Source organism: Microtus pennsylvanicus, chromosome 2 (assembly GCF_037038515.1).
Source record: "Microtus pennsylvanicus isolate mMicPen1 chromosome 2, mMicPen1.hap1, whole genome shotgun sequence".
NCBI classification, from domain to species: Eukaryota; Metazoa; Chordata; class Mammalia; order Rodentia; family Cricetidae; genus Microtus; species Microtus pennsylvanicus.
The window spans coordinates 152,333,054-152,357,805 of NC_134580.1; the positions used below are offsets into that span (position 1 = coordinate 152,333,054).

The 24,752-nt window shown below is 46.6% G+C and overlaps 1 protein-coding gene across 3 annotated transcripts in view; it reads right to left on the reverse strand.

Annotated features, from left to right (window-relative positions):
• Positions 1 to 599: 599 nt before the first annotated feature.
• Dido1 (death inducer-obliterator 1) overlaps positions 600 to 24,752 on the reverse strand; it is a 52,637-nt gene continuing 28,484 nt past the window's right edge. For all 3 annotated transcript variants that reach the window (XM_075963330.1, XM_075963329.1, XM_075963331.1), the window contains 10 exons: positions 17,375 to 17,804; positions 17,098 to 17,257; positions 15,897 to 16,013; positions 15,650 to 15,754; positions 14,679 to 14,814; positions 13,948 to 14,476; positions 13,418 to 13,571; positions 12,972 to 13,061; positions 12,076 to 12,271; positions 600 to 5,093 (listed from right to left, as the gene is read on the reverse strand). In XM_075963330.1, the coding sequence (XP_075819445.1) occupies positions 1,828 to 5,093; positions 12,076 to 12,271; positions 12,972 to 13,061; positions 13,418 to 13,571; positions 13,948 to 14,476; positions 14,679 to 14,814; positions 15,650 to 15,754; positions 15,897 to 16,013; positions 17,098 to 17,257; positions 17,375 to 17,804 (5,183 nt within the window). In that variant the 3' untranslated portion in view covers positions 600 to 1,827. The remainder of the gene's footprint in view (positions 5,094 to 12,075; positions 12,272 to 12,971; positions 13,062 to 13,417; positions 13,572 to 13,947; positions 14,477 to 14,678; positions 14,815 to 15,649; positions 15,755 to 15,896; positions 16,014 to 17,097; positions 17,258 to 17,374; positions 17,805 to 24,752) is intronic.

The window sequence follows — 24,752 nt, forward strand, 5'->3', positions numbered from 1 at the left end:
TGGGATTAAAGCATCCCACCATTACCTGGCCCTGCCAAGTTCTTGCTGCACTGGGTACGTACATGGAGATACAGCACCCAGATTTAGGTTCAATTCTGACCAGCAGGTGGCAGTCAAGGGCAGGGCCACACGCAGGCAACCTGGGCCACAGACTCCGCTCCTTTTAAAAAGCTAGCAATGAAGGGCTGGACTCTATCCACGACACCTGGGCATTCCTGATTCACTACTTCCTGCTCCAACACAGGCTGCCTTCAGGGACACCCGCAGGCTTCCTGCAAGGCCATACACTGCAGTCTGGGTTCTACATAGGATACCAGCCAGCACATTACTCTCTGGGTCCTGACACCATGCATCCAACACAGGGACTAGGGCTGCTAGCTGGGAATGGGGGGGATGGGGTGGTGTGATGTGTGTGTCAAGGCTGAGTGAAGAGAGAAACAAGAACTCTGTAGATATTTATTCTACTTCAAGTAACAAAACCTATGAAGTCCTGTGTTTAAATGGACAGTGATATAACACTCTGCAATACAAAATACAATGTACAGAAATTTCTACCAAGTAAACTTAAAAGAAACACACTTGATTTGTATGCTTGTGCATTTAAGTTAGAAAATTTTACTTTATATGTTAAAAAAACTTCACATCTTATTAGATGTTGAAACTGACAGTCATGTAATTTAATCTACTGATATTTGGTTTATAATAGCAAATATCCCAAACTGCTATTTTTCCATGTCTTCTCAACTTAAAAAATTTGTGCTATAAAGTGAAAAAAAAAATCTGTAGTGATGTACAATGAAATAAGACTCCAAAGAACAAATGAAGCTCTCCAATTCTCTATCTGAAAAAGGAAGTTTATGAAAATATAAAAGGAACTATCAAACATATTTGCACAGTCAAATAAGTTAGCCGGCCTTCTCGGCATCTTCAGAGGGCCTATGTGGCAGCAGGGGAGTAGCCTTTCACGAAGCAGTCTATTTCACCATCATCCTCCTCTCTTCCAGATTTGGTGTAAACACTGCCCCACCCCACTGAAATTCCCAACCCCATCACCTGTCAGGAGTCTGTGACTCTGCGGAGAGCCACTCAGAAGACAGCATTGGGCAATTGACTCCTGCCTCCTTTCTCTTAAGCTACTCTGAACCGCTTTGCTTCTTTCTTTAGGCTGATAAATTTGAGCATTTAAAAATAAACTGTTATTTAAAATGTAACAATTTCCACTAGGACGAATTATTTCTAATTATGCTCTGAAAAAACTTGTAAAGTGATACATTGTGGGGAGCCAGGCCTAGGAAAACTGTTCTCCCCCGGCTGTAAGCACACACCCCCAGGTCACCCCTCGACAGTGCTTTCCACCCAGGACAGCACCGAGAGTCCCTGGGTAGGTCTGGGTCTGCGGAAGCAGAGATGGCAGCACAGGGAAAGCTAGCTCTACAGTCCACTGAAATCCCCTTAAAACTTACACCAGTCAAATTATTGGAAAAGATAACTTTATAATCTGAAAAAAGCAATATGCTTTTGTAGATATTTTCCCATTTCTGCAATTTTAAATGGAAATATTAAGTTATTAAAAAACATAAGAATTGTAAAGTTGGGAAATTTTGTAACAAACCATTATACACAAAATTACAGTAATTCCTGAAGTCCAGAATATTATATCCTGTATCTAATTTCATAGCTATTTCAAAAACTCTTTGCTCAACACATTTTATGCACTTGGCTTTTAAAGGGGTCTTTGCCAGGCTGAGCCTATATTAACAATAGCGGACACGAGGTCGTTGTCCTCACCAGCGTCTGTCTTGTCACCAGCCCTGGGTGCAATGGCCTCTAGGCCTGGGCAGCAGCAGGGCCCGCATCAGAGGTCCTAGCCTCAGGCTTCAGGTCCCGTGGGCTCTCTCTGCTCTTGCTGCGGTCTTTCCGGTCCCGGCCTCGGTCCCGATCTCTGTCTCGGTTTCTTTCACGGTCCCTGTCCCGGTCTCTGCTCCGGGACCTGTCTCGGTCTCGGTCTCGGTCTCGCCGCCTTTCCCGGTCACGGTCGCGATTCCTGCTTCTCTCCCGGTTCCGATCCCACTCCTTAGCCCGGTCGGTATCTCGCTCCCTGTCCCTGTTGGAGCTTCTATCCCTGCCTTTGTCCCACTCCCGATGTCTGTCCCACTCCCGGCTCCTCTCCCAGTCTCTTTCTCGACTCCAGTTTCTGCCTCTTTCTCGCTCTCGCCTCCGATCCTCAAATGCCCGGCCCTGCCGATTCTCTAACCCTTGAGCTTCAGGCTCATCCAGAGGCTTTTCTTTAGGTCCTGATTCAAACCGCTCCCTCTGTCTCCCTTCAAAAGCCGGGTTCCTATACTCGTGGCCTTTGCCTTCTCGGAACTCTGATGCGGCCCATTGTCCATCAGTCTCAGGGCCCTGCCCAGGTCCAGCATTGGAAGGCAGGGCAGTGGCTGGGCCTGCCTCATCCCATCGGTCCTTCCTATGCTGAGGGTGGTGGCTTGGCAGCTCCAGCAGGGGCCGAGGGGGAGGCTTCACAGGCTGTGAAGATGGGCCTTGAAAGTGAAATCGAGGTGGCTGTTCATTTTTCTCAGCAAAGGGTGCAGGACCCCTTGGTCCTCCATATGGCAGGGGTGCAAGTGCCCTCTGACCTGCAAACCGTGGTGGTGAATTCACCCTCTGCTCTTCGAACTGTTGGGCCTGAACACCCCGGGGGCCAGGCATGAAACCGGGTGCTTGGCCCCTGGGCCCTTCAAATTGGCCAGGGTGAGGGCCCCGGGAAGTTTCGAACTGACTAGGATGGGGCCCACGTGGGCCCACAAAATGGCCAGGAGGTGGACCCCTTTGACCTCCAAACTGAGATGGTGGAGGTCCTCCACGGGGCCCTTTCATCTGAGTCAGAAGTGGCCGTCTCTGGCCTCCAAACTGGAAGGGTGCCCTGTTCCCCATGAACGGAGCCTGATCTGGTCCTTCACACTGAGCAGGGGCCCCTGTCATCTCATTGTATGAAGCGTCCTGGAATTCCCTGTTCTCCCCATGTGGATCCTTGCGTTCTTCAAATTGGGCCGGTGCTCCTCCTCTGGGCCCACCGAGATAGGAAGGTGAGAGTCCCCTGTTGTCACCATAGGGAGGTGGCCCATGTTGCCCAGAGAATAAGGAAGGGATTGGTGGTTTCTGGGCCCCAAATTTGGCAGGTGAAGGGCCTCTTGGTCCATCATTGTTAGGAACAATATTCTCTTCTGAAAATGGAGGGACTGGCCCCCTAGGTCCTGGGAAACCAGGGCCATGATGCCCTGACATCCCAAAAGTGCGTGGTAAAGGTTCACGCTGGCCAGGAAACTGGGGCTGAGGGCCCCCTCCCCTCTGCCCAGATTGGGGGAATGGAGTAGTGCCCTCACCAGGCCTGGGCTGTGGCTCTCTGCTGTCCTCAGTATCAGCTACTGGGCTCTCACTCCTCCCAGCAGATTGTGCACCCCGAGGGTCCTCGAATTGGGATGAGCCAAGAGATGTTTCCTGAGACAGAAACACGGGCCCTGAAAAAGGCTCCCTGCCTCCAGAACTAAAATTCTGGGCTTCTTCAGGGTGCAAAGGGAAGCTGGGTGGAAAGGCGGTGCTTGGGGGTGTGGGCAGCAGCACTCTGCGGGGTGCTGCTGGCCTGGCTGTGCCATCACCAGTAGGAAGGTGACTGCTGTCCAGGGGCAATGAGACAGGGTTACCAGGGTGTTCACACTTCTGAATGTCATGTTCAGGTCTCAACACAGTGTTTTCGCCTGGAGCCCAGGGAACGGCCACTGGTTCCTTGGCTTCTGGAGCCAGCCCAGGCCCCTGGGCTGCTGCAGTCCCAGCAACAGTAGTCTCCCTGGCAGGCAGGGTACCTTGTGGGCCAGGTGTGCTTCCTGTGGGGGCCCTGGGAAGAGGTTCATTCTCAATGTTCTCAGCAGCCAGTCTCCTGGCCTGCCTTGGATCCCTACTCTGTCTTGAGTCTAAGTTGTGGTTGGCACCCAAGGCCCCATGACTCGGGTCTGGGGCCTGTTGTTCCTGGGAGAACAGGTCTGTCTTGGCCAGCGAAGACTTGGGAGGTGGTGACATCAATGCATCTGACACAGAGAAGTGTGCCATGGAGACACCAACAGCAGCCCTCTGCTGCCGAAGGGCTTCCTCTTGTTCCTCCAGCTGCCTCTTTTGCTCCTCAATCTGCTTATTTAGCTCCTCTAACATTTTCTGTTGCTCTACCAGAGAGGCATTCGTGGCATCTGTGGTAAAGTCAGCAGGCCTCTCCGTGGAGCTGGCTTTCACACACATCCGATTGGGCAGGTCATCAATGGTCACCTTAGCTTCTTCTAAGATGGTCTCATCTTCTGGATCATAGGCCACCTCTTCCTTCTCAGCTGTCTCAGGAACATTTTCCACGTCATGGTGCCTCCCTGGCTCAGCAATCAGGGTGTGAAAGGCTCGCTCGGGGTTGTACTCTTCCTCTGGGTCGTAGGGCCTGTCATCTTCCTCCTCCTCCTCCAGAGCCTTGTCTTTTGAGAACTGACCAAACTGTTGAACAATTGGATCCAACAAAGGAGCTGCTGACATGGCATCCTCCCCCTTGGCCTTGGAATCCTGGTGTGATGTGGAATCCTGAGACACAGACCCAACAGATTCTTTCGTGGAGGGTTCAAACTTCTTTTTCCCAAACAGAGTCTGCAGGATGTGCTCCAGAGGCGAGGCTGTTTTTGAAGTGGCAGAAACAACAGGGGAAGCTGTGGTGGTCATCACTGCTGATGTGGTCGGCGCTGTGACAGTGCTGGTGGACCCTGGCTTGAGGGATGACAGTATTTTCAGTACTGGGGGTTCAGGAAGAGGAGGAGGAGGTGGAGGAGAACCAGGGGGTGTAGTGCTGCTGGCAGCTGTGTCTGCAGAGTGCAGGTGGTATTTGGTAGGCTTCTTCTCAGATGGCAAAGTTGCAGTTACTTTGGGATACACTGAAGTTTCTACCTCTTCTTGTTGGAGTCGAGTCCGTTTCTCATCTATTTTGTCTAACTCTCCAGCATTTGAAGGACGTTTGACTTTCTGACATATTACTAACCCAAGTATTATATTTGGACGTGGTGATTCAAGACCTGGAAAACAAAATATTTATACAAACTTTATTATCTAAGCCTAGCTTCCACCCTTCAGAGGAACTTTCACTAATGGGGAACTTCAATAGAAGAGATTCTGTGGCAAAATAAAATCCCACGTTTAAGAAGCTTATTGTAGAAAGCTAAGGGACTGTAGTCTTTGAATGTACCGGCATATCTACCTAGTTCCAGCTCTAGTGGTCTGAAAAGGACCCATGACAGACCAAAACCCATCAGAAACCACAAAACAACACCTTAAGTCATGAGCAAACCCACCCCACATCAGAAATCATGCTGTCTTTCCAGTTGCTAAAATGCCAAAGCTACAGAAGGTAAAGAGACAGGCATCTACTGGTTGTTGGAACATTTGACTGGCAGGGTTGGCACACAATGGTGTTTTTGAGACAGGGTTTCTTTGTGTAACTGTGGCTGTCCTGAAACTCACTCTATAGATCAGGCTGGTCTTGAACTCAGAGATCCACCTGTCTTGGCTTCCTGAGGGCAAACAGTGTTTAAAAGTTTCAGCTATGCTCTCTCATTTGCCCCCACAGCACACCAGGGGGTTAACATACAAGCTGCACAGGTTAAGTTAAATACACTAAGTTAGCAAATAGTTAGGGACCAATTCAACTAAAACTAAAATGAACAATGACAGTGAATTTAGTGTCAGAATTATAGTAATGAGAAAATAAAGCTCAATTTAAAACAAAATTTACTGGGCATTGACATATCACATTCCTACTGGGCCGTGGATGGTGGCACAACTGCTGGCCTGGAACTTGAGAGGCACCAGCAGCAGCAGGATTGTGAATTTAGGGTCACCTACTGCTCAAGTCTTCATAAAGATTCCCGTGAATCAGTGAAGCACAGGGCATCTGCAAATGGTGGTAAGGAACACACCCCAGGGAGGAAGCACTAGGGAGACTCAAGGCACACTGCTTTTAAAGGCAAGGACCTCTCTAAGACCGTGTGGCCAAGTCAGCTCAGGAATGCCAGTTTTCAGTGCTGCTTCCCAATCCTCTGTATGTAGAACCAAACAATGAAAAGTCTAGTCCCCAAACTAGTAGCGTGGGCAGGGGAGCTGGGCATGGATGGGGGGAAGAGTACAAAAGGTAAAATGAAACAAGCTATCAATCTGACCACACTATTCAATTTACTGTTATAAAAATACAATCGTATGATTTTTAAGCAATTTTTAATCACTACCAGACTTTACTTGTTCTAAGCTACTGTAAACTACTGCTTCTAGACACTGTTATATAGTTAGTTTGAAGGGTGTTACAAATCCTAAATTCCAGTAAAGCTTAGCACACAATGGGGAATGGAGGTCAGACTGGGCCAGCCACTGAGAGCTGACTACCCAGCCCCCACACCTAGACCTCCTCCCTCTTTTCAGGAATCTCTGCGCCAGTCCCCTGCTTCTTGGAGGGACGCATAAAAACTAAATAGTGCTGTAACTGCCTAGTGTTTCAGAGAAAAGAGCTAGGCAGTAGGGGAAGAAGAAAAAAAAGGCGCAGGCAGATTCCACCGAGCACTCAGAATGTGTGGAAGGCTATCAAGTTCTAAGGAAAAATTAAGGGGCTTTTAAACTTAAAACGGCAGCTGCTAGCTGCTTCCTGGATACTATAAAGCTTACCATCTATAGTTTGGATTAATTGCTAAACCAGGGTTTTAGGCTTTCTGGAAGAACCTGTAGAAAATGGCCAGAGCTTACAAGTTTGGGTCACAAAAACTTGTTGGAACATTTGAGCCACAAGCTGAAGTTTTACTGGACAGCTCTGTAAACCAGGCTCTTTTCAGAATCTGACACTAGGAAACTGGCTGGGGGTGTGGGGTAGAGGAACACGGTGCTAAAGGCTGGGGGTCCTGGTGTGAGGAGGCAGGGTTGGCAATTTAACGTGGGTCACTACTGCTAGACAGAGGACTCTCTGCCTCACTCCGAAAGGACTTCCAGACCACCCAATTGCAGATGGGTCCTCTACTGTATTAGACTCCTGCTTCCACTGCACTGTGTCCCAGCACAGCAGGGTGCTCCAGCATCCACAGTAAGCTGGTAGCTGTTCAAGCTGAGTTCATGCTGGCTGTTCGCTCAGTAGGCTGCCTAGAACGGCATCTCACTAGCAGCTGTTTCTAATCACCTGGTTATCCATGTGCATACTGCAGGGCTCCAAGACTGGTCCGTGTTCTCTAAATTTCTGGCTAACCTCCCCAGAATACACAGACCTATTCTGAAACAACCCTTATTGCCTGTCTCAAGTATACCTACAACTACATAAATATCCACGAGGAATGGTGGCTCATATGTATGAGGGCAGTCAGATCTTCATGAGTTCAAGGCCAACTTAAGACTATTTGGTGAGTTCCAGGACAGCCTGAGCCAAAACCAAGCCAAAACAAAATAAGACAAAGAAGAAAAAAAAAACAAAAAACAAAAAAACCACCCACCCAAATCCAACCATAGCTAGTACCCTGGAAGCAGCAGCATCTTGTGAACAATCAAATTCAATTATCCGTCATAGGTCTTGGAAGTATCTTCGCTGAGGAGTGAGGGGCATGTCCCAAAGTTAATGATGCTGCTCCATTGTGTTTGCAAAGTATGTCATGTAACAGGAAATGTCAACGAAGGTCAGATGCCTCTAGGAGGGGCAGTGGAGATCCAGGTTTCTTGGGGTCCACTTTCCAGGCTTGCTGCATTTTTGTCAGCCATCAGGTTAAGAATTCAGCTCCCCAGAGTGTGGGATGTATGGTCTGAGAAGCAATGGTCACCCCAGCTGCAGTGCTGATAGGGGTTCCACAAGAGCCAGCACTAGACAGAATGGCAGTTACTTACATACCACCCTCTCTGGGGCTCTTAAGAGGCTGTCAATCCACACAACTACACAAAACAAGCAGTGGGAATCTGACATAGCAGATGCAGCTAAAATGTGCTCTTCAACTACAAGGGATACACTTTAGTGTGTATGAAGGCAAGCTCTTTAAGCTCCACCTCTGTCCCCGTTTTTAAGGTGCAAAAACTTAGTCTTTGGACTCAGTGGGTATCAGAAAGAAGATAAACCAGACTGAAAAGGTGTGCCAGTTAATCTCTTGGGACCGGTACCCAGGCATGTTAGCAACAGAGTCTGCAGATGTGGCTCAAGACAACCACCTGCTTCTACAGATATGGGAGGTGGTGCTGTGAACGGTGTGCATGTTAGTGTTCCCATTTATTAACAGAATCTCCCCAAAGTAGACTCCTCTGATCTCACACCTATCAAATCAACAACTCTATTCCCCAGTCTAACAGTATGTTCAACATGTTCAAGATGAAAACTCTTTTATGGTTTGAATCTGTCAAAACAAAATGTACACACCTGCTGGATCAGAAACTGTGTTTTTAAGTATGACTTGGACACACTTGGCAACTATGAGGGGAACTGAGTACTTCCCAACCCACTTAGCACACACACACTCACGCACATGTCCTCCCTCTTCGCCTCTGAAGCTGTAAGATTAGGGTAAAGCCACTGCACCCAGTGCATGCTTGGGGTGACAAGGGCGCTGTCCATCTTCTTCCAGGTGCCCGAGTACAAAGAACACCATGGAGCATGTCAGTCTGCATGCCCTCTGCTGTGCACCACTTGGCAGGACACTGGGAGCCCCTGTACTACCAGAAGAGTTATGCTGGCTTACAAGAAGCAGAGGTAGACCTAGGGCAAGTTGGCCCTAGCTATCGCATGGTTCCAAGTCAAACAAACAATGACCAGTTTCCATGACATATTTTTATTGATTTAAGGTAGACAAAGTAGTACATTCCATTCAATACTGTATTTGACTTTGATTACAGTTTCTATGCAAAGCTTTCATACATACACAAGAAAACTGGAGTGCTTACCTGCTAATATTTCAAAGCATAGAACTTGCCAGCTAATTGAACTGTTTTTGTGTAAACACAAGACACTGGAGTGTGACACTCCCTGAGGGCGGTTTGGACTGGCTGCATGCTGGTGTGAGTGCAACAGGCACCAAAACCAAATGAAGTGCCTTGGTTTTCTTCAACCTGGCAGTTAGCCCTGATGAGTATGAGGTAGGCACGTAGTTTCAGACTCAGTGTTGTCAGGGCCAGGCAGAAGGGAAGTTTATTTCCTGTAAATAAACTAGGCTCGCTCCCTTGATTAAGGTCACAAGTTGCCCGAGAACCTGTTGGTGGCTTTAAAATAGCATCTAAACTAGTGTGGAGAGGATGGACAGTGGGGTCAGAAGGGTCTAGGCTTTTTAGCTGTCCTTTGAAGTAATCATAGTAGGTATAAACAGTGTCTAACAGACCAACAGTATTTTTGTGTAAAATCATTACAAAAGACAAGGGCACTAGAGTCATTAAAAAAACACAGCAGTTCAAGATGTACTGACTGTGTCTGTCAATTTTACACATGCTAAGCCAAGAATCAAATGCTGGCAGTAGGTGTTCTCAAGTTGTGGTCTAAGTACTTTTGAGATCTTGTCATTCTTAAAGTCAGACTAGAGTTCAAAAGGCCAATGTCAGAAAGTTCTGGGCTCTGAGTCAGGTGGAGAGGAGCTCGCTCCTTGTGTAACGTCCTCTCCACTCCCATCAGGATCTGCACCACACTGGGGCTGACTTTACCTGAGCCTATGAGGACAGCATCTCAAGGTGAATGCTGTACCACTCTTACAGAGACTACAGGCAAAGCCTTTGTATTGAGAGAAAGGCTTTGGGAATGCAGGCCCTAGGTATGTGGAGAGACCCCCAGCTTGTTGGGTAGCTGGAACTCAGATGGGGCCATTGGTTGACTGAGGGGGCCCAAGGTGTCCAAGGCTTTTGGGAAGATTACATGCTATGGGTACCGGGGGAAAAATAAATAAGACAGGAACAAGGCTCCAGCCCAATCTTACACACATAAAGCACACATAAGCATAAACACACACACTCACACACCTACACCTAGAAAATGCCAAGTCAAACCATCAGTATGTAAGGCAGGTCCAGCCACAAGCCTGGCCTAGGCCAAGGCTGTATGCACTGATAGTATGCAAACACCACACATGTAATTGTGGCAACAATATCATTAAAAACTGTATTTTTCAGTCCTTAAGTTAAAAAAAAAATCTTTAGGAGTCTATCTATAGGTAATACTTCATTACTTTTCTAAATTCTTATTTTAACAAGACACACTTATGACTTCTGTGGAGGAAAATTTGTCTGTCTTTTGAGCGCAGCCTTCAGTGCCACGGCCTCAGCGAGTGTGGCCACCTGGCCAGCCACTGCACATGAGTCTGGGTGGGCAGTGCCTATCTCTTAGTGGGATACAATATGTCAACCCCCAATCCCTGTCAGCTTGGAAGCCCAGTGTGGCCTTATCCTGTCCTGGCTGGCTACCCCAAACCCTGCATCTAAATGATTGTGTAGCCACAATGGATGGTACCATTCCTTTGGTTGTCTCCTTCCTGGCCCTGGCCACTGGGAACCTCCACCAAGTCCTATTTGGGTAAGGGCTTCATGTACCCCAATGCCCATGTACTCTGCAGGTTTCTCAACACTGGCCTCATTTGGTAATGCTGATGAAGATGGGGAGAGAGAGTATAAAGGATGAAGCACTGCTTTTTCTAAGCAAACTGGAGGCAAGGGATCTAACTCACACTTCTGCAATAAATGGTGTGCTTTTCTGCCGGAGAGGAGGGCGCCCAGGGGCAATTCCTGCCCTCACTTCAGGCACCACCCATGGACACTAATCCCTACCCGCGAGCTGAGACAAATCTAAGCGACCGGGCGCTCTTCACACAGGTGCCAAGGGTCAGCTTCTGGATCTTCACTTCCAGGAGAACTGGAGCCTCTTTCCCCTTGGTCATGGAAGATGCTGGCCAGAGCTCTTCACATGGCTGTCATCGAGCACTTCCAGGGCACTCTCTGCCACCCACAGTGGTATTTTCTTTTTCTTATTCCCAATATGGCTTCACAGAACACACTAATACACTTTGCTTTTGAAATGTGCTGGGCACTACAATTACCTACCGCATCACGCCCATTAACATTTAACCCCTGTATTATGACACCAACCAATACCTTAATGTGCATGTATTTTGAAACTGCGGGTGCAGGTAAGAACTCAAGCCATGAACTGGGAACAGGCTGTAGTTGGCAGAGGGCTGTCCTTCAGCATCCCAGCCAGTTTAGATGCAGTGCAAGTGGTGTGGGGTCCAGGGTTTGGGGCATTCATCAGCTACTGCTATGACAGCATCTTAAAGAATGTTTAGCAATGTCAAACCCATTGGATTTTAGGTAAGATTAATCCACTGGGGAAAAGAGACCAATTTAGACAACTAGTGCCAATTCCCTAACTGAAGCCATGAAAACTCCTTGAAGGTGCTTAGCAGAGCAGGATATCACTGGACCAGAGCCCTCCATGTCATCTGAAGTCCAGTTTGTGTTTCTGTATATGTAATCTGCTAAGTAATACTTCCAAGGAAAGAGCAAATCTAAATAGTTTGAAAAGATAAAAGAACTTACTACAGTGTGCAGTGATTGAAAAGTAGTCATTTTGAGATGCTTCTCCACGGCACTGTTACAAGACCCCTTAGGAATCAGTTCCTATGGAGAAGCACCTTAGAATGGAAAAGGCCAGTTCACCTTGAGCAGAGCAGAAACAGTAATAGCAACCGTCTCTCTGGAGTGAAAGGCACCCCTGGATCCAGGCAAACCCTGTCCTCCCTCTCTGGGTCTTGTTCTTGGTCCTGGCATTTGAACAACGCCCTGACCTGAGACAGCAAACAATCTGCTTGTAAGGAGAGAGTCAATTTTCACATGAACTGAGATTCTTTTAGAGCCATGAGCCTAGATCTCCTGCCATGCTTGGTTCCATTGGCTGTCCTAATCTAGATCCGGGGCCAGGTGGCAGATGTTCCTGTGACAACCTGAGAGGACTGTGTCAGTGTAGAGGACCGTGTGAGATTGGCTGGGCCTACACCTCCCAGAAACTGGGTGCTTGCTTACCTGGGCCCTCAAAGGGCAAGAGTTTGGACGGCACAGGGTCCTTAGCACTCAGTGGAATCAGGTACAGGTCCTTGACATGCCTGTTGTTATTCGCTACAACCCCAAACCGGCCACGGCTGCTAAAATAGGAGTAGAGGGAGATGTAGGCAACCTCCTCCTCCTCTGTGGCAGGGTGGAAGCGAATCAGACAGAGCTCCTGAAAGACAAACAGAGCACAGGGAAGCTGTATCTGGGCTGCCCTAACGGCCCCGCTTCAGATGCAGACCCCGAGACATGCTGCCTGGAGTTCTGTGACATCTACTGCCTGCACTAATTCACATCAAGTGTAAAGGACACAGGTTCTGGTCAGACTGCTGGGCTCTGCCACTTCCATTCCCAGGACTTTGAGATGATGGGGATCACAGCACACAGCAGCAGCAGGTGCCGTCTGGTGTCTCCACACTAGAAGGCCAGTCTATATGGTTTACTCCTCTTGTGAGTGGTACAAACTATGGACCATTTTCAGTAGAAACCTCACACATCACCTGCAGATAACTTGAGGGATTTTTAGGAAGCAAAGTCTATATGGTTTACTCCTCTTGTGAGTGGTACAAACTATGGACCATTTTCAGTAGAAACCTCACACATCACCTGCAGATAACTTGAGGGATTTTTAGGAAGCAAAGCCTGTGTATTTACTAAAATCTGAATACATCCACACCATTCTAAGTCAGAAGCAAACGGCTACCACTATTAGTCAGGTATAGCTTCACACCTTGATGTGTTTCTCAACACTCTTAACATCTAGGAAGTTATAGCTGATGTTTCAAACCTTAGCCCAATAAAGTGAGAAATTAAAAAAGTTTTCAGCAAACACAATTGCCCACTGTTGAAGAGACCACACTGTGAGCAGGTACCTTAGACACGGATGACTTGAGCTTGCCAACATAATCCCAAACTGTCTTTGGAGCAATTCTTCCACCGATGTGGATGGTGTCTGGCAAATCCTACACAAGAAGAACATGCAGTCAACACCAGAGCTGCAGATTGACACACTTAATCCCAAAACACCAGATCACACAACAGAAACAGCACCACTTTACAAGTGTCCCCTAAAGTCGAGTGGAAAGAAAAAAAAGTCCTCCCAAGGATATTATGTTCAAGAAGCTGAAACAGGCCAAATACATGGAAATAGCACACCTAAGCGGGGAACTGGGATGCCCAATTGCTGGTACACATTTCTGTCTCTGGCCATACAACAGAGGAACAGCATGAACCTGACTCCTCTAAGACACAATCACACACCCAGAGGAAGAGAGGAGAGGGGAAAGGGAGCGGGAGAGATTGATTTCTTGGTTCTAACCTCACTGAGATAATCCAAACACCCAGAGACAGGATATGCCTTAGTGACAAATTTTGCTACACTCTGCATATTAATAAATCCTTTCCAAATCGTGTTGAGCCGAGACAAAAAGAGGGTTGTGTCTCCTTCTGGCGGGGATCGTGATTCTGAAATGCTGTAAAACCAAACCATAAAAAGTGTTAATTTCTTTTTGTACAACAGATATTTCAAACCATGATGACTTCATACTTGGGAGCAAAAGAGAAGCCCAAGGTTAGTGGCTTCCTTTACCAAGCAACTATTTAAGACATAATGACTTAGATATTTGGTCAAGAAAATAAGTTGTTCAGGCAACAAATCAATGGCCATTAAGTTAATTAAAAACTTTGTACTCAAGATCTGAATGAGACCAAAATATTAATTAGGCATCCAAGAGATGGAGCATCTTAAGGATACTGAAAGCCGGTTTCTGATAAATCTAATCACCAGACTTCCTTGTCAGTCTAAAGCAAGAGTTTGAGGTTTGCTCAGGCCCCATCCTAAACACACACCTCGTATTTGGTGATGGTGGTACTGACAGGTATCTTGGGTCAGGAGAGGAGGACGGCTTTGCCAGTATGGACTTAGGCACCACTGCAGGAGTCAAAGCAGGCTTTATCATGTCCGGTTTGGCTTCTGAAGTATGAGAGTTATCCAGGTGGGCTGCCATGGAGGCTGTGACCGTGCATGACCCACTCAGGGCGGTCCTGGGGTCTCGGCCAGACACAGTGACTGTGGTGACCACCCCATTGCCACCAGAGGCAGAGCAGGGAGAGAGGCCATCCAGTGGGGAGGGGTCAGGCTGGCCGTCACCTGGAGGCCCAGGGAAACATTTTCTCTCCTGGTTCAGACTAGATATACTCTCCAGGTCTGGCTCAGAGGCATTTTCAGGCAGTGTCTCTGCAATTCCTTCATCAGCAGGGGTGGGAACTGGATCGGATGGGGAACTGTCATGCCTGGGCTTCAAGTCTTCTTTCTTAGCAGACGCTGAAAGCTTTTGCTTTTTAGGAGCTGGTTCATCCTCCAGTGATGGAACCTGACCTGAAGAGTATGAGGTACGAGGAAGACACATTCAAGGCAATGACTTCTGTTAATCAAAAGATATTGGGACCAGGCTACATATGCACCAGAAAGCCACCCTTGTCTAAACTGGGCTGGAACACTGCTACCTTTACAAGAGTGACTCTAGACAAAGCCCAGTCTTGTCTCATTGCCAAAGTTTCAGGCCCTAGATTATGCTCACCTGTACAAATTTTACAGTTTAGATCAAAAAGATGAGCCCGATGCTGACTTGTGGTGTCCTTTAGCATGCTGCTGAAGACATCCAGAAGAGGAGCCATGTTCTTTTCAGGGGCAGCTCTCACTGACTCCTGCTGTTCCTACAATTGAAAGCAAGCAGGTCTTACCTTTGTTGTTTTCTTGAGACAATGTCTCGAAATGTAGCAGAGGATGACCCCAAAACTGATCCTCCTGCCTCCATCTAGCACAGAGGTTCTCAACCCTCCTAAGCCGCCATCCTTTATTAAGGTTCCTCATGTTGTGGTGACCCTTAATCATAAAATTATTTTTGGTGTTACTTTATAACTCTAATTTTGCTCGTTATGAATTCTAACGTAAATATCTGATACGCAGGATATCTAATCTAATGACCCCTATGAAAGGGGTGTTCTACCCTCCTTAAAGGACTCACAACCCACAGGTTGAGAAAAACATATCTAGTAAGTGCTGGGATTACAGGTAAGTGAGAACATGCTTGGCTCAAGTAGATAATTTCCTTCCCAAATTCAATCCATCTCTAAGTTAATAGCACAAACCAATGGAGAGTCAGGTGTGGTGCCAAGGCACTTGGAAATGGAGGCAGGTGGATCTCTGAGTTCAAGGCCACCCAGATCTACATAACAAATTCCAAAACCCTGTCTCAAAAAACAAAACAAAAAAAATTAATGGAGGAAAAGCCCACCAAGACAGGTCTATAATCCCCAGATTCCAGAGGTGACATATTTTAGGCCAGATGAAGAGAGATTATCTCAAAAAACTAAAGGAACCCAAATAGTCCCAATGAAGAGAAGCACTTGGGAAATACTACACCAGGCATATGTATATGCTTATTCAAAGGTCAGTGACTTGCTCAGTGACTTAAGACACCTGAAAGCAGGTAATTAAGAGATGTTAGACTTAGTCTCTGTGTAAACACTGGACACCCCAAATGCTCACTTCTGAATCTGACACTGGTGGAGAATCTTCCATGTCAGGAATAGTTTCTGGCTTAGCAGTGTTCTTCTTGCTTTCAGTAAGCAACTTAGTCCTGGACTCCATTACCTGCAACGAGAAGGACAGATAGGAAGGCTTCAGCTTTGGGTTCTAGGTAGAAAGAATATTCATCCAGTCTATAAATAGCTCAATTGATTCTAGAAAAATGAGACCTCCAGGGCCTCAGGCAGTCACCCTCCTCAGCACTCACAGATTTTGTAGGCTTCTCTGTCCACATGGAAAGTTCTTTAGATACAAGTTCTTCAGGTTTCATTCTGACAAGTTTTGCCAAGGAGATTTCTTCTCTAAGAACTCGATGGAAAAGCCCCTAATTGGGGGGGGGAAAAAAAAGCCCCTTTCATTTCCTCACCCCTAAGTCTTTAGTGTTATCTTTACTCTGGGTCAGTATGAAGAAACAAAGCAGCACAGTGGAGATCAGAGGGATGGACCCTGAGTCTCCAACAACTTTTACCACACACCCTGCAGAAGCGCACCCTCCACCCACTATGAAATAGGCAACAGTATAACTGAGAGCCGGCTTCAAGATCATCTGCAGAGTCTATGCCTTCTCAGGATCACAAATCACCTACACAACTTGAAATCCAGTTTAAAAAGTTGGAAGCCAGTAGAGGTGATACACACCTGGGAAGCAGAAGCACAAGACTGCCTCAAAAACAGTAGTTAGAAGGCCAGATAGTACATGCCTTTAATGCTAGCACTGGGATCTGAGCTTGAGGCCAGCCAGAGCTACACAGTGCGGCTGTTTGCCCCACAAAAAAAGTTAGAAATAAAGGCAGGAATATGTATCACTTCTACCATAGGATTGAGGAGCATGCGATGCAGCCAAGACACTTGATTCTGGTCCTAGAACTCAGAATTGTGTGTTCTCAGAGTCTAGAGAACACTATAAACAATCCCAGCAGTAGAAAGGAGAGGCCTCATTGAGAACTGCAGGGTGCCTCGTATCACGTGGCTGAGGAAGAGAGGGTAAGGCAAAAAAGGTTGCTTGAACCTTTAATCCCAGCACCTTAGGCAGAAACAAGTGGATCTCTTAAGAGTTTGAGGCTAGCGTGGTCTACAAAGCAAGACCCAGGGCAGCCAAAGCTACAGTGAGACCTTGTCCCAAAATAATCAAACCAAACCAAACAAGGTCCACCAGATATCCCTGAAAATTGGGATAAAAACTTTTAATCTTAGGGCAATGGGCATGTGATTTTTGCAGCAATTTAGGCTAACCTAGTAAAATGGAAGGTGAGAAGTTATAAAATCTGTTCTAGCAGAGATGACGACCCACAAAGATGGAAAGGATGCTCCAAATGTGATTTGGTATGTCACCGTGAAGCTAAGAGAAAAGAAGGCAGGGCTCTATTCTGGGTCAAAAAGTCCCAACATCTAGTTGGGGGCACACAGACCTGATTCTTAGGATCCTTAAGGTTGAACATGATGCTGCGATATTTGCTCTTATAACGATTATCAGTAACCTGGAACAAGTTAAACATCTCCTTCTCAATGTGGAGGGCAATTTTTCCTACTTCATTTTCTGTCATTATTAAGTCATCGCTGTCATTGACTCTGAATAGAATGAAAAGAGGGATTATATAAATCGGGGGGCACTTGCCTAGTGGGGAAATCCAGAATACTATCACCAATGCTTTCTCTGCAAAAGGTATGACATGTACAATAGCCCACCTTTTCCACAAAATCTCTTTCAAGGAGCGCCTTATGTTTTGCCGAATTTGTGAATTGGGCTGTGCTGGGGCTGGAGAGGCTGCAGAGACATTGGCAGCCACTGGCTTCCTCATCACTCCCATCACAGCAGCAGCACCAGGCAACTTTTTGGAAGCAGCTGTCACAGGTGTTGGTCCTGCCTGCCTGGAAGAAGTGCCTGAAGGGGTGGCCGAGGGCCATGGCCTCTTGGGGATGGTACCCTTGAAGCCTGAGGGCAGCTTCTTAATGGCTGGTTTGGCTCCTGCCATGTTAGCATAAGGAGGAAGCTTCTTTGGTACTGGATTTCTAGGTGAAGTCTGTCTGCCCATCAAGGAACCTGGAGGAACTGTCTTTTTCGGGGCTGCAGCTGCTGCCACTGTTCTGTCCTCCATCCTTCTGTCGTCCTTCATGGCTGGAAGGCAGAATGCAGAGAGTAAGACACGGGCAACACATACAAACCAGGTCGACATTGTATCACGGCCACCCTGGAAAGAGCCACTGCAACCTAGGCATTAGTCAGACACATTTGCAGATAAGGTTTTAAAATCTTGAAATTGAGAAAGATTTTCCACAGTATTTCATGGTGGTGATTATTATTTACAAAGAAAAGGCTTTGGTGTCTCATTACATTAAACCTTTTACTTAAACAAGTCAATTATCAAAGGCTCCAATTAATCAAACTAGCTAAGCTCTAAAACTAAAGTACAGGCTTCCCATCAAAATAGAGCAGATTTACAGGATAATTTTTATTAACAAGTCAAGGTATTTTTGTATAAACTTGAATTAAAAAAAAATCTCAAGGGGAGTATCAAACTCTCACCCACAAACAGTCACCCCTTAGTGCCCTGGAGACTGACACCTTCCTTTAGCACAGGGAACACACATTACTTCATCATCCCTCTGCAGGAGTCCCCTGGAGACACAATTGATAAAAATACAGACCAGTGACGTCTGCAATACAGGGAAGATCAGTCAACCTATTTTCACACCACAAGTCAGATACCAAAACAGAAGACTCCAGTGGCTGTCTATTCCTAACAACTCTCAGCTCCCAAGGTATTTAGCATTTCACCTGCATGTCTGCATAGAGGTCATATGAAATGAAATCAGAACTGACTCCTTTTTTTGAGAGAAGGAAGCAATGAACATCAGATGCCAAACCTCCAACCCCCTCTCCTCAATCCAGTCAGCATGGTAAAATGACAACCTGGTGTTTGTCCAACACGAAGACCAGTGGCACAAGGGGTCAAAAAGGCAAAGAAACGTCTGTGAACATGTGGCTCAGGGCTGCCGTCTTGTCAGGCAAGGAACTATGAGATGGCTCATTTAGACAGGCAATCTAAACAGTGTGTGCTGGCAAAACCCACACTACAGGCAGTTCCAGCTATCCCTGAAGCATGATTTCAAGATCATAGGTGATTACTTCCACCTTCTGTTCCCTGGAAGCCCAGAGAGCTCAGGAAGAGTGGTGACCCCATATACAAGGAAAGCTCATTTCAACAAACTACTCTAGGTTCTAGGGGCCCCACCAAACCCTGCCAGACCTGGCTACCACCCTATTATTGGTAGCCTGTACCACTGCCATATGGTCAATTACAAAGTGGTACTAAAAAACCTAGAAGACTCAAGTCTTGCATTTCATCTGAAACCCTTCCAATTTCACCTCAATAGCCCTTTGTTGCAAGTGTTCTCAGGATGACACCAAACCCCAGCCTTAAAGCACTTTAGGGGCTCTGCAGAGTGAAGTCACATCTACCAAAACTGCATTTTTCTAGATGAGGACAGAAAATATCCAGAGGCAGATCTGTACAAAACAGAAATTACGAGCACACTCTCAACAAAGGAATATACTATTTTTTTTTTGGTCAAGAACCTGTTTTTATAATACAGTATGTAAGACAATTGGTTTATTAGAAGAGAGCACATTCTTAGCCAAGTTTCCCATAGATCAAGGTCAAAGTCCAAGGACTCTGCAGTGGATGTCTTATTTTTAACTCTCAGCTCCAGGGGGTTCAGCAATTCACCTGCATGTCTGGCTGCTGTGTTACTGGAGAAAAATATAAAAAGTACAGATTCCTTTGAGAACAGTAAGGACCAAGTGCTACATAAGGCACTGACACTGGGCAGAGGTATAATAAACATGTATTGGATTGCCAGCCATCTAAGACCACAACAGTGAAGTGGTAACAAAAGCAGGACGGAAAAGGCACCGCCAGCTCAACAAAGCCTCTCCATAGTCGCAAACACCTGATAGCATTTTCTTGCTTCTGGTTACAAATGTGAACCTCAAAACCACAGATCCAATCTCTCTCGGTCTGACTGCATTCTAGCTATTTCTAATACTTCCAGGACACACTTGGTGACCTAAGAGCAGGGATACCTAAATGTCACTCATCACTAACCATCACTGCAGACTTACAGGTCCAGTTGTTTTTGCCCATTTAAGGTCAAAAAGCTAAGACCCTTTAGTGATACTTCCAGCAGTGTGTAAAAGGCCATGTTATACAGATTGGCAAATATGTCGCACAAACGATGGGGGTCACTAGTCATCTGCCAATCAGCACCTTGACACTTTCGGAGGGGGCCAAACCTGGCAAAAGCCATGCTCTGCCACTGCTCAAGGAACTGACATGCTCCTCTAGTCCCTAGAGACAGAAAAAGCAGTGACGCTGATTTAGAGCAGCAACTGCTACAATGCCAGCAGCAGAGATTCACTTTCATTTCTGAGTAGAGCAATAAATTTGTAAATCCTTGTTCCATTCCCTTCCCCAACTCCTGGGTTTAAAACCAGTGCCTTAATCAAGTCACTTCCTCAGCCCCAGACTCACTTTTAGCTATATACTGTATAAAAAGTGGTTGTTACAACTTCTGTGTGTTTTCTCTGCTGGCCAGCAAAGAGCCATATCTGGTGCTGAGTTCCCATTCACATGCCCATCCCGCTAGCCGAGACATTCTAACATCCTTCTCTGCCCTCTTGTGGGGGTAAGAAGGCACTGAGTAACACTGAGCAGCAGGAAGAAGGTTGTTTGTTTCCAGTGCTGTTGTTGACCATTATCCTAGGGGAACCGCTGCTAAGGCCAGTTCTTTGTATTGGAAACTAAGTTGTTTCAAGTTTGATGGAGTACCGGTGGATGCTCTGCACAGGCTCACAACAGCTGTACTCTCATCACACCATGGGTTCATTAGCAAGGCTATAGCACTGCTGGCCACCAGATGGCAGTAGTGACCCACAGTGGAGGTAAGGAGAAAGGAATTGGGGGACAAACTCTGGGCTTATGTCCTCCCCAGGCAGAACCCTGGAACTGTATGTTGAAGCCTAACAGGGAGTAGGGTCCACACACAGGGAAGGTGTGTCAAATCTACAGAGTGCCAACCCCCCCCCCCCCGACACCCTGTCTGGTGACTGTCCTTGCAGGAGGCAGCTAAGCTTGTCCCCATGCAGGCATTTCACCTCCAGCACCTTAAGAGAACTGCTTTGTGGAGTGACCATAAGCAGCACCAAGTTGAATTCTGCTCCTTAGCTGTGGATTTCCCATTGTGTCATTGCACCTCTTCCCGGCAAGAAGGCAGTAGCAAGTGGAAATGTTTCTGCTGTTGCTCCCTAAACATGTTGAAGTATCTTCAAATTAACACCCTTTATAGAGGCCGAGGCAGGACTGAGGGAGAGGTGACCAGGGGTATTGAAACCATCCCAAAAACAAATTATCTTTTTAAAAGCAGGTACTTTTATATAAGATCTGGACAAAAGCAGCACAGGCTATGTCAGAGATGCTCCTTGGTTGCCCACTGTGACTACAATGACCCTGTAGAGGTCCACATCCAGCTGCTATGTTCGGGAGAATGAAAACCAAATTTTTATTTCTTACTGATGTCCAGTATTTAACTTCCATCTTAGTGCAGAGACCAAGTCTAAGAAACTTGCAAATTATCTTAATCATTTCACTTAGTATCTTGAAAATTTTTAACTTAAATCACATTGGCATGGTAATGTTATATATTAAGTCACTGGAATGCAGTTGGTGAAGGCCGTGTAGGTGTTGCCTTGCCCAGCTATGTGGAAACTGAGCTGCTGTTTCTCAGATTTCTCCAAACACTGGCACAGATGACTTCAATAAAGTCCATTTTAACCATTATATCTTTGTACCTATTGTTTACTGAATCCAGTAAGACAGGAACATGTTAAAAATAGTCCATGTGCCTTCCTTGGACCCTCTACACCATATAAGGATCCAAAGCTGGAGGCGCAGCTGAGAACAGGCGAAGAGAGTGCAACATTACCTTAGGTTCTTGCCGAACTCGTCCAGGTTTGTGGCAAATCAATGTTGCCCAAACCCTCATTAAAGCAGCAAAGAATCTGATCTTTCACGTTCACTCTCTAACTTTTGGACCCTAACATAGCAACTACGTGCATGTCGGTGTGTAGCAAAATCATTTTAACACTCTATACAGACTAATAATATACTAATGATGAGTCGTGGCAGGCTTCTTCAGAGGTGACCTTTGTACTCTTGATAGCAGCAATGCAATCAAAAGGATTTTCTTGGAGTGTTACCCCTGGGATCCACAGGAAGGCGAAGGACACACACAGGGACAGTTGCAGGACAGACATGGTATTCTTAGGGGTTCATTTGGCAGGTTCAGGTTAGTGCTATGATCCAATTTTTAATAGTAGGTTTTTAAAAGATTTATAAAAAGTAAAATGATTTAAAATACCAAAAGAATTTAACTGACAACCTAGTAAGTTTCTGCTCTCTGTATATTATAAAATGGCTGCCCAAGTTTAACCCCCTTGATACAAATTTTGTTTTGGGAGGGGCTTTTAGATGTGAAAGCTGCCTCCCTAATCCCCTTTTTATTGCCACTAACAACTCTGGAGGAGACAAATAAACGGCTCATACAGCTGATAAAACACAGGTCCACCCTTAGGTTTCCAGTTCCCTCCATATACTAGAGAATTAGTCCTTCATGATCTTATCACATGTGCTTCTGGAGCCCACACCTTGAGACAACCTGGTAAAAACCTACTTCTCCCTGCTCCATCTACTCCCTTACCTAGTCGCCTGTGCAGGATGCAGGCGTCAACAAGAAAAATGTTTCCACATGGGTAGAATGCAGTCAATCCCCAAGATGTGGGTTTATAGGCAGCTGGGGTTTCCTATTAATCCCCCCAGCCAGATGCAGTGTTGTCATGTCAAGACCTATTCAAACACCCAGTGTTTTAAGTCACTTGATGAGCCATTTAATGAATCCAAAATATTAATTGTGCATAAGTATAAATGCCAAATTCTGTTTCAAAACTAATAAGTCAAGAATATTTTAGGCAAGTGTTTAGCCCACTTCCCTCCCCTGACAATGGGAGGTGTCAGTGAAAATAAGAAACAGAAGGAAACAAAGGAGGGTAACAGCAATATCAGGATCTTTAGGTATTTTAAAAATGACAACTGTTTCTATAATCATACAGATATCCTAGGGGGGAAAAAAAAGGAACAACTGTGCGTGAAATGGAATCACCTGCATGTGGAGGAGTGGCTTCCTGTGCAGGGCAGCATGCTGCCTGCTTGCATCCACCTAGAGGGCGGCGGCAGCAGGGCTCGGCTCTGCCATGCAGTCTTCTCAGTCAGTGAACATGGTGAGCATCCATTCAGCAGATTGGAGGATGTGTTCCCAGCATTGGTTTCACTTTGTACCCCACCCCCCAGTCCCTCCCCATCCCCTCATATGTGTTCTGCACACAGGCAGTGGGAGACAGGGCCAGAGTCCTTGAGACAGTTGCAGACTGTGTGATGGTGCCTTACCACTGTGCAGGCAGGGCAAGAAGGGTCAAAGGGGCCAGGCCCTGTTTGACAGCAAGAGGCAGAAGGGACATTGCTCCCCACTGATGACACCACTCTTCTTCTTAATGTTTGGAAGATAATATTTGTGGAATACGGGGGGGGGGGGGGGGGGGACACAGGGGACAGGCAACTGGTTCAGAAACATGTCCCTAATGCATGCTGTATTTTGAATGCCGGTCAACTTTGAGATGCTGGTTTGTTGGAAAGAGTAATCAGTTGTTAACTTGTCCCACCTTCCTGCACCTGGAGCCTATCAGCTCTACTAAAGTGCCAATGTGGAAGACAAGGCGAGACAGGACAGAGAAGAACCTGAGAAGAGAAACTGGTAACCAGCCGGGCAGTGGTGGCACACACCTTTAGTCCCAGCACTCGGGAGAGGCAGGTGTATCTCTTGAGTTCGAGGCCAGCCTGGTGTACAGACTAAGTTCCAGGACAGCCAAGGCTACATAAAGAAACTCTGTCTCAAAACAAAAATAAACGGGTCACCTTGTCGACCCCTGGGAAGCCTTCCATCTCTCCCAATGTCGCGGAAGGGAGACAGAAGACAGCACTCTGATCTTAGGTCCACTATTCTCTATCTCCCTCACCAATATACTCTCTCTCCAGGACACAGAAACTTCTATGATGTCACACAGGCAATATACTTACCAGGGTCTGAAACTGAAACTAGAGGTCAAGAGCAGCTTTCCCATTCCGGGCTCACAATAAAGGTGAACCGAGTTGTTATCACTCTTCAGGGCCCCAGGTTTCTGTCCTTTATTGTTAGGTTGACAGACACTTAAGAAGCACGTGAGCCCTACAGGTGGCGGGCCTTTCCCTGTCTGAGAGGGATGCTTGGCTCTAAGTCTACTACTCACTGGCTCACCATGCTGCTGCTGTAGAGATGCTGTAACTCAACACCTGAGACCAGACATGTTCTCTGCAAATATAAAAACTCACTACTGGATTGCCTGAAGTGCACAGGGGCTGCCATAAAACAGCGGGGTGCGCCAATTTACTCCTGTTCTTGGCTCTTTCACATTCCTTTCCCTCCTCCTTGCCCTAGAGACTGGTTTTCACTCTGCAACCTAGACTCAACATTCTCATCTCAACTCTGGACCCACAACTCCAAGCAAAGCTGCATTCTCATTTTGTGAACCTACCTGCAAGAGGTCCCTCCCTTAGTGAACTTGCTAAAGGGCTAAAGAACTGTAGCACGTTTATACATGTGAAATTCAGAGTGTGGTACTTTTTAAAGGTTACAAATGCACTAATGGGTTAGGGTACAGACTGGTCAGTAGCACTTACCTAGTAATGCATGAAGTCCTGGGTTTGACCCCCAGCACCACATGCCTGTAATCCCAGCACTCAGGAAGTAAATACAGGAAGATTATGGGCTAGGAATGTGGCTCAGCTGGTAGACTGCTTCACTAATATGCCCCAAGTTCACGCCCCAGAACATAAATCAGGTGCGTGCCTGTATATCCTAACACTCTTTACAGGTGGAGGCAGGAAGATCACAAGTTCAAAGTCATCCTCAGCTTCAC